The sequence below is a fragment of the Psammomys obesus genome, unplaced genomic scaffold (genome assembly GCF_907164565.1).
Source record: "Psammomys obesus unplaced genomic scaffold, mPsaObe1.curated_primary_1811, whole genome shotgun sequence".
Lineage (NCBI taxonomy): Eukaryota > Metazoa > Chordata > Mammalia > Rodentia > Muridae > Psammomys > Psammomys obesus.
Genome location: NW_026593788.1, coordinates 11,391 through 20,358, shown reverse-complemented (window position 1 = coordinate 20,358; position 8,968 = coordinate 11,391). Strand labels below are relative to the sequence as shown.

The 8,968-nt window shown below is 37.6% G+C and overlaps 1 protein-coding gene across 1 annotated transcript; it reads left to right on the top strand.

Annotated features, from left to right (window-relative positions):
- Positions 1-1,641: 1,641 nt before the first annotated feature.
- Positions 1,642-4,277, top strand: LOC129684225 (synaptonemal complex protein 2-like). The gene is made up of 4 exons (XM_055617304.1): positions 1,642-1,710; positions 1,830-1,911; positions 2,017-2,073; positions 4,206-4,277. The coding sequence occupies exons 1-4, from the start codon at positions 1,679-1,681 to the stop codon at positions 4,275-4,277; spliced, it is 243 nt and encodes an 80-aa protein (XP_055473279.1). The 5' UTR covers positions 1,642-1,678.
- The last annotated feature ends 4,691 nt before the right edge of the window (positions 4,278-8,968 follow it).

The following is an 8,968-nucleotide window of genomic DNA, read 5'->3' as shown; positions in this document are numbered from 1 at the left end:
GGAGGCCAGAGGTCTGTGTTATGCATCTTCTCTACCTTATTTTTTTTTGTTTGTTTGGGAAATTATCTCCCAGTGAAGATACATTTTGTCTATTCAGCTGTATTGACTGGCTGGTCAGCAAGCCTCCTCAGATCTACCTTTACAAATACATGTCCCTGCATCTGGCTTTGTATGTGGGTGCTGGGCATCTGAACTAGGGTCTTCATATTTGCATGATGAAGCACTTTACAGAGAGTCATCCCCTTCTTTAAACATTTTAACTTAATCTCACAAAGGTTATTATTGGTGGAGAGTAGCACATGGTGTAGTGTTTTATCCTCACAGTTTTTTTTCCACCAGATCTGTAGTATATCCTTAGTTTCTGAGGATCCAGTGAGATGATGTATGCAAAGTACATGCTAAAATCAGTGTTTACCTTTTGGTAATAGATAGGAAATCACAATATCTAGTGTCTTTATTTGAACTAATAATCAGTTCATTACCTCCTTCAAACAATGATAAGTACAGTTAGTGTGTTAGCAATCTCATCTCTTGATTGCCTTTTCCTTTTATCCAAACATAAGATCTGAAATTTCTTAATCTTCATTTTCCCAAAGCCAAGAGAATCTCTTAATTTTACAGACTCTGTTACGTGTGTTTGGTAGCTGAAAATATGTTTTGTGAAAAAAATGGTTAATTTTCTCTTGAAGAAAACTATAACCAGTACCAATTTTTATAAATACCATAAATGGTAGTATTCTTTAAAACAAATAGCAAAGTGACCAACACAAGTAACCACCACAAACTAAGCTAGTTACAAAAAGATTATTTGAAATAACTGCATTTTTAATTTTCTAAGATTTTCTTAGTTGTTTGTGTGTTATGGAAAGACTTTTTCATAATACACTTTTGATTAGGTTGTTATTTTATAAAGAAATTTTAAGTTAAAAGTATTTTTCAGACACAACGTAAAATCTTGGATGATTTTAGTACAAAGACATTGAAATTGACTCAACACCATCTGATGACAGTGATCTGTCAAGCTCAAGGACGCAGGTCTGTAGCACAAATCTGTCTGGTGGACTGTGCATACTGTGTACTTTTGAACTGTGGCCCTTGTGTTTTAAAACAATCTTATTTTTTCCTTTTTTAATAGAGATGAAAATATTGACAAATTTCAAGTCACTCTTCTAGATGAGCTGGAGAGAATTGAAAGAGCCTCAAAGACTTTACAAGACTTCGAGAAGGAGCTTGTGGTTTGTGATCCTAAAGATTAAAAAATATTTCTTAAAATGTTTAAAGTCTAATATAGCTCTTTAAAATTGTTTGCTCTACACTTTGAGAGACCATTGTAGGTCTATGTGTTTATCTGTCAATCTGTCTTTATTTAAAACATACTTCCATCTTATGTCAGCCTTTTTTGAACTCTGAAATTGCCCACAAATTTATAATGAATGAATATCTTGGATAATGTGGGAGACATCTGAGAGATTTTACTTCTAATACTTGTAATCTGAATATATATATATATATATATATATATATATATATATATATATACACACTATATACAGTTTTCTTAGCCTATAACCAGTTTTTACACAAATTTAGATTTTAATCATGTTAAACTACAAGGGTTTTTGTTTTGTTTTGTTTGTACCTTAAAACTTAGGACGTCGGGGAAAAATTAGTTCAGAAGATGTGGGCATATTACCGAAGTGAGCAGGAAAGGTTAGTATGCTTTTCTTAATAGAATCTGTAAGTCTGTATATGAAACATAACATATTCTTCACTACAGCAGTGGGATGTGAACTGACATGTAAAATGTTAATTCTTATTTTATTTATTAGGCTTCGTGTTTTGAAAACTTCACTGGATAAAAGTTTTTTTGTCCATAACTCTGTTTATGAAGAAGCTATTTTTACATCTGAGGTATAAATTTTATATATTTATCTGTAACCTTAATGTTGATTAGTATAACTTGGTTTTTGTTGTGAAAATTTGATAAATTTCATGAAGGAAATGTACTGTTTGCAGATGCGTTTGATGAAAGCAAACATGAAAATTCTGCAAGACAAGCTGCTTAAGGAAATGGTAAGTGAGCTGCATGTGTTCTTCCATGTAATTACCTGGCTTTGGTGCTCTTTTCTGTCTGTTTTATAAAACAGTTTCTTGATTTTGTGCCCAGGTTGCTCTTAAACTCTCTCCTCAGCCTCCAGAATGTTCAGATTATTGGCATGGATAATCTACCACATTTGTTTACTTTTTTTTTTTTAATGGAAAACTCTTCCAAAGGTTTTTCACACTTTTTGTTTGTTAGTTAATTTGTTGGTTGGTTGGTTGGTTGGTTGGTTGGTTGGTTGGTTGGTTGGTTGGTTGGTTGGTTTAATGGGAAGAGCAAAGTTTGTTTTTGTTTTCTTTTTGCGGTAGGTTCTATCTGATGACTTTTAGTTCTTTAATCTTTATGGGAACCTTGTTTGGATGATCAATGGATAAGGGATCCCTTCACAGGAAACAGATGATTTGCAATTGTAAAAACTAGGTGAAGAAATGACTTGTTTGTACTGTTTATAAATCTATACTTTATCTAAAGCCAAGCAACCCGAACTCCTGAGTGGAAGAACTGTTATCTGCATTAGCAATGGCACTTCATTGATTTGCATAAACAAATACAGTTGCCTCTCTAAAAGTCAAGTAGACTACCATCTACATTCTAGGATGAAGTGCTCCCAAGGTGACTTGTGTCACTGCTTTACAGGGACATGTTGAAGGTTTTCTCAAAGTTTTAAGTACATAATAATAGTGACCTTTATCTGTATAAAGTATTAAAATTCTTGTGAAATGTAATGTCATGCAATACTAAGTGGTACAGATTATGAACCTGTAGCCAGGCTCATGCAGCTTGAGCAAATAAGCTGCCTAAGTTGATCCTCACTGAAAAAAAAAAAAAATTCTAGAATTTTTTTTGTATTTTAAATTTTTTTAATTTATTACAGTTTATTGACTTTGTATCCCAGCAGTAGTCCCGTCCCTATTCCCCTCCCAATTCCACCCTCCCTCCTTCATCTCCTCCCATGCCCCTCCCCTAGTCCACTGATAGGGAAGGTCCTCTTCCCCTTCCATCTGACCCTAGCCTATCAGGTCTCATCAGGACCTTCTACATGTCTTCCTCTGTGGCCAGGTAAGGCTGCCCCTCCCCCCCGCCCTGGGGAGGTGCTCAAAGAGCCAGCTGCTCAGTTTATGTCAGAGACAGCCCCTATTCCCCTTACTAGGAGAAACCCACTTGGAGACTGAGCTGCCATGGCTACATCTGTGCAGGGTTCTAGGTTTTCTCCATGAGTGGTCCTGGGTTGGAGTATCAGTCTCAGAAAAGACTCCTGGGCCCAGATTTTTTGGTTCTGTTGCTCTCCTTGTGGAGCGTCTGTTCCCTCCAAGTCTTTCTATCTCCCCCTTCTTTCATAAGATTCCCTGCATTATGCCCAAAGTTTGGCTATGAGTCTCAGCATCTGTTTTAATACCCTGCTAGGGGGAGTCTTCCAGAGGCCCTCTGTTGTAGGCTCCTGTCCTGTTCCCTGTTTTCTCCCCTTTCCGATGTCTATCCCATTTGCCTTTCTGAATGAGGATTAAGCATCTTACCCATGGTCCTCCTTCTTGCTTAGCTTCTTTAGGTGTAGATTTTAATATGATTAATATGATTTAATTTAATATTATATGTCTAATATCCACTTAAGTGAGTATATACCATGTGTGTCTTTCTGCTTCTGAGACACCTCACTCAGGATGATCTTTACTAGTTCCCACCATTTTCCTGAAAATTTCAGAATTTCCTTGTTTTTAATCGCTGCGTAGTATTCCATTGTGTAAATGTTCCACAATTTCTGTATCCATTCTTCAGTTGAGGGACTTCTGGGTTGTTTCCAGATTCTGGCTATTATGAATAAAGCTACTACGAACATGTTTGAGCAAATGTCCTTGTTGTATACTTGAACATTTTTTGGATATATGCCGAGGATTGGTATAGCTGGCTCTTGAGGGCTTTTTTTAACTCTTCCTTTAAATTTTTTATGTGGAGCTTTAAAAGATTGCAAGGCTTTTCTTTAGTATCGTGAATATTGCTAATGGATTGGAGAATCGTCTAGATACCTCCATGTAGACCCTAAGTGGCTGGGTGGATTGAGCACTAATTGTATCTTTATACAAATGATTGTTTTTCCCTTTGGTCACAGCATGAAGAGGAACTTCTCAACATACGCAGAGGACTAGCATCATTGTTCAAGGCTCATCAAGGAAATGTGTGAAATCCAGCTGCTGTCAACACATTTTACCTGATTATTAGTTTTTGTGTATAACTGAAAAAAAAAAAAAAAAGTGGCCTTGCAGATATGTATCATCCAAGCAGCTTGTAGGCTTGTGTGCAGGAACCTCCACTCTCAAGTGTTAGAGATGAAAAACATGACACCAAATGCAACTTATGTGTACTATGAACAAACTGTAACAGGAGCTTGCTTTAGAATCATATTTACATAATTATGCCTATAAAGCTAGTGTTTTTACTTAAGTATTACATAAAGTGTATTTTTAAATTAGTACAGTTTTGGAATAAAATATACTGAAATTTGCATAATAGTTTGGAAATACACAGGTAGTAAAATATTAGCCCTTCTTTGAAAGGGGAAAAGGCCCTGGTTTATAATGTTTACTTGTTAGTACCTTCATACTTTGAGATGTTTATGATTCCAGTGCACAAAAAAAATGTACTAAATGACCTAAAATTGTACTTATTTCATAAATATTTTATCACAGTGTAGAAGTCTTAATTCCGAAGAAGGCTGCTTGCCAATCCTTTCTAGGCTCCTGTTATTCATGTAATATTTTGTTAGATTATTTTTGAAATAAATGCTTATTTCACTTGAGTAAGTATAATTACTTTACAATTACTATTATTCTATTTTATGAACCAGAAATTACAAGCCACCTTAGTCAGACACTTGAAGGATAATACCAAGCTTTGCTCTCCTTTGTCTGTTTGAAGATGGTTGAGTATTTGAACAATACCAGAATTTAATAGTACAATGGTAAAGTGGTTTGGTTTTTTAGTCAAGCACAAAATACATTTTTAACATATTCAATTTACATCAGCTAAGATTTTAAGATTCATGAAGGGATGGAGTTTCTAGTTCAAATGAGATATTAACAATTTTTAGCCCCTCAGATGAGTTTGTATGTATAGCAAAGACTTGCTAAGATTAATTTTATAGTGTTTGTTTTAATTTTGAGACAGGTTTTGTAGAGACCTGGCTAACCTCAAATTCATCTGCTGCATCTCCAGCAGATGATGTGTATCTTCTCCTACAACTCCCAACTCTAACAGGCATTCCCTGGGAACCTACAAGACACAAGACACCTGGAAAGCAGGTCAGGGTAATTGCAGATTTTCACTTTCCAATTCTCCAAATCCAGTAATCAAGTATCACCCCTAGCTCTGTAGCAAACTTTGCTCCCTGCTATTCCTTCCTCCTGTGGGATACCCTTCTTCTCCCACCCCATACTCCTTATCTATCCTATCCCCATTCCTAAGAATTGGCTCCCAATAACTAGAAACATATTCTACATAGATACCCCAGTGGCCACATCTTGCAAGATCCCAGAAGAATTCCTACCAGGTAGCAGGGTTAACACACTCTCTTAAGAACCAGAGAGGGCAACAAAATGCAAAGAACAAAACACCCACCCAACAAAGACAAGACCACATGTCAGCAACTAGAATTACAATAATCTCAAAACCAGATTCTTAGCAAAATAAAACACAGCCAGGACAATAGGTCTTTATTATAGTCCAGCAACCCTACTACAGTAGGCCTTGAGGAATGCGACATAGCTAAAACACAAGAAAAGACCTTAAAGCAGCCTTTATGAATATGATGGATGTTCTTAGAGAGGAAATGAATAAATCCCTTAATCTATGAAATGCAAGCAGTGGAAAGAAATGAATAAAAGAGTTCAGGGCCTGAAAGTGAAAGTAGAATCAATAAAGAAAACCCAAACTGAGGGAAATCAGGAAATGAAAAAATTAGGAACTCAAATAGGAACCTCATAGGAAAACCTCACCAACAGAATACAAGAAACATGGACAAGAGAATATCAGGCATTGAAGACAAAGTAGAAATTGATACCTTGGTCAAAGGAAACTTTAAATCTAAAGAACACCAGACTTGAAACAGCCAGGAAATCTGTGACATTTATTTAAAAAAGACCAAACCTACAATTCAATAGGAATAGAACAAAAGGAATCCCAGATCAAAGGCACAGAAAATAATTTCAACAAACTCATAGGTATTTTCCCTAATCTAAAGGATATGTCTATTAAAGGATAAGAGGTATACAGAGCATCAGCTAGACTAGACCAGAAGAAAAAGAAAATCTCAGAACAAATGGTACTTTGAATGAAAATGGCCCCCTTAGGTACACAGGAAGTGGCATGATTGAAAAGAATTAAAACATGTGGCCTTGGAAGTGTGTCACTGAGGGCAGAATTTGAAATTTTAGAAGCCAGGCCCAGTGACACTCTCTCTGCTGCCTGCCAATCGACCTTCTTCTCCAGCATCATGTCTCCCTACATGCCAACCATGCTTTCCAACATGACAGTAATGGACTAAACCTCTGAACTGTAAGCCAGTTTCAATTAAATGTTTCCTTTGTAAGAGTACCAACTTCTTAGGGTTGGTACCAGGAGTAGGATATTGCTGTGATAGCCCAGATGGTACTTTTGTTTGAAAGAGTGTGGACTTTGTGTTTTGGGGTTAGAAAAGCAGTTGAATACTTTAAGTGGGGCTTAATGGGCCATAACAGTAAGAACATGAAAGACAGTGGTGCTGAGGGTAATTTGAACTGTGAAGGCCTGGATCAAGGGGTCTCAGAGGAAAAGAATATCAGTATGTAGCCTAACAAATGTTTTGTGATATTTTGGTAAAGAATGTGGCTGCTTTCTGCCCTTGTCCAAAAAAAAAAATGTTTTTCTCTAAGGCTAAATTAAAGAGTTATGGATTAAACAGCTATGTACAGATTTCCAGAGAGCCTGGTATTGACTGTTACTTGTTTATTAGTGACCACACTTATGCAGTCAATAATGTAAACAAGGAAACTGAGCAGGGAAAAATACAAAATTTATAGATTGAGAAGAAAAAGGACACCACAAAGTATAAATGGATTAAAGAAAAGCATGATGGTAACTAAGTGGAATAAAGGAAGTGATGGCCTCAGAGAAAGATCCTGCCAAGCTAAGATTCTAACTTGTGAAAAGGAATTCAAGAAAGACTTAGGGATAGGCACGGTAGTGCATACCTTTAACCTCAGCATTCAGAAGACAGATGATGAATCTAGAGTTAAAGGCCAACCTGGTCTGCATTCGAGTTCCAGGACAACCAGCCTTAGGCAATGAAGGAAATTACTGAAAAGAGCTGTTGAAAACGTATTTGAATGAGGGAGCCATTTTCCAGGTCCAGCAAGCAGCAGAAGTTGGCAACTCCAGTCATGTGGTTCTGGCTTTAGAGTCAAGGGCATAAGATAGGGGTAATGGAGTCTACCTCTGTAACTAAGGAAAGCTGCTGAGGCCAGGCATGTGTCAGGGGTGTGCTTGCATGGAGGCTCAGAAAAACCATTGTGTTACGCTGTGGAAGTAAGATCTGGATTGCCTTGAAGATCCCAAGGTGTTGAAGATGCCAAAGCCATGGGCTTCATGGCCAAGGAAAGCTGCAGACTGGGTATAGAACCAGAGAGAGAGAGAGAGGGAGGGAGGAAGTAAGTGTGTTGCAGTCAACATAGCTGAAAGTTGAAGATCTACAGAGCGCTTTGACATCAAACATGGAGATGCAGAGTTTGGAGTTTGTCCTGCTAGTTTTCAGTCTTGCTTTGATATAGTATTTCCTCCCTCTTTCCTCTTTTTTGGAATAGTAATGTATATTCTGTGCCATTGTATGTTTGAAGTTTGATTTAATGGGGTTACAGTTAAGAGATGGCATGAGCCTCAGAAGAGACTTTGAATTTTTGGACTTTTAAACAGTTGATATTCTTAAGCACTATAGCTGGGGATTTTTAAAGTAGGACTAAATGCATTTTTGCATTATTATATGGCTACAAGCCTTTACTGGCCAGGGAGTGGAATGTAGTGGTTTTAATGAAAATGGTCTACATAGGCTCATATGGAGTAGCATTTGAAAGGAAATATATGGTCTTGTTGGGGGAAGTGTGTCACTGGGGATGGGCTTTGAGGTTTCAGAAGCTCAAGCCAGGCCCAGTTGCTTACTCTCTGTTACTAAATGGACCTAACAGACATTTACAGAACATTTCACCCAATCAACAGAGTGTACCACCTTTTCCAAAGCTTATAGATGGAACATTCTTCAAAACTGACACATACTCTGACACAAAGCAAGAGCCAACAAATGCAACAGAAAGCTTAAAACTCATGGAAACTGAAGAAATCACTGCTTAATGAAAAAAAAAAAAAAAAAAAAACTAGGTCAAAGGACAGAAATTGGGAAAGAAACTAAAAGCCAAATCCGGTGGTTCACACCTTTAATGCTAGCACTCGGGGAGGCAGAGACCAGCCTAGTCTCCAAAGTGCATTCAAGACAGCCAAGGCTACACAGAGAAACCCTGTCTCAGAAAAACAAAAATCTGTAGTGAGAGTTTTAGTTTCTTTTGAAAGAATAAAGCCCTAGTATAATACTGGCAACACTATTTTGCAAGACTGGAGCAGTGCAGGGTCAGAGGCAAGGCAGGACAGATGCCCAACGACAGGATATCTGCGGTTGGGCGCCTAAAACACTCTGGGCACCGAAGATAAGAACCGGGTACATGACTCGGCTCACATCTCCCTTCCCGCCTTCCCTGTTCTGGGTACGTGACCTAACTATGGCTTTGTTCAAACCGCCCAATCAGATCCCTGTAACTATGCTTCTCGCTTCTGTAATCGTGCTTCTTGCTCCCG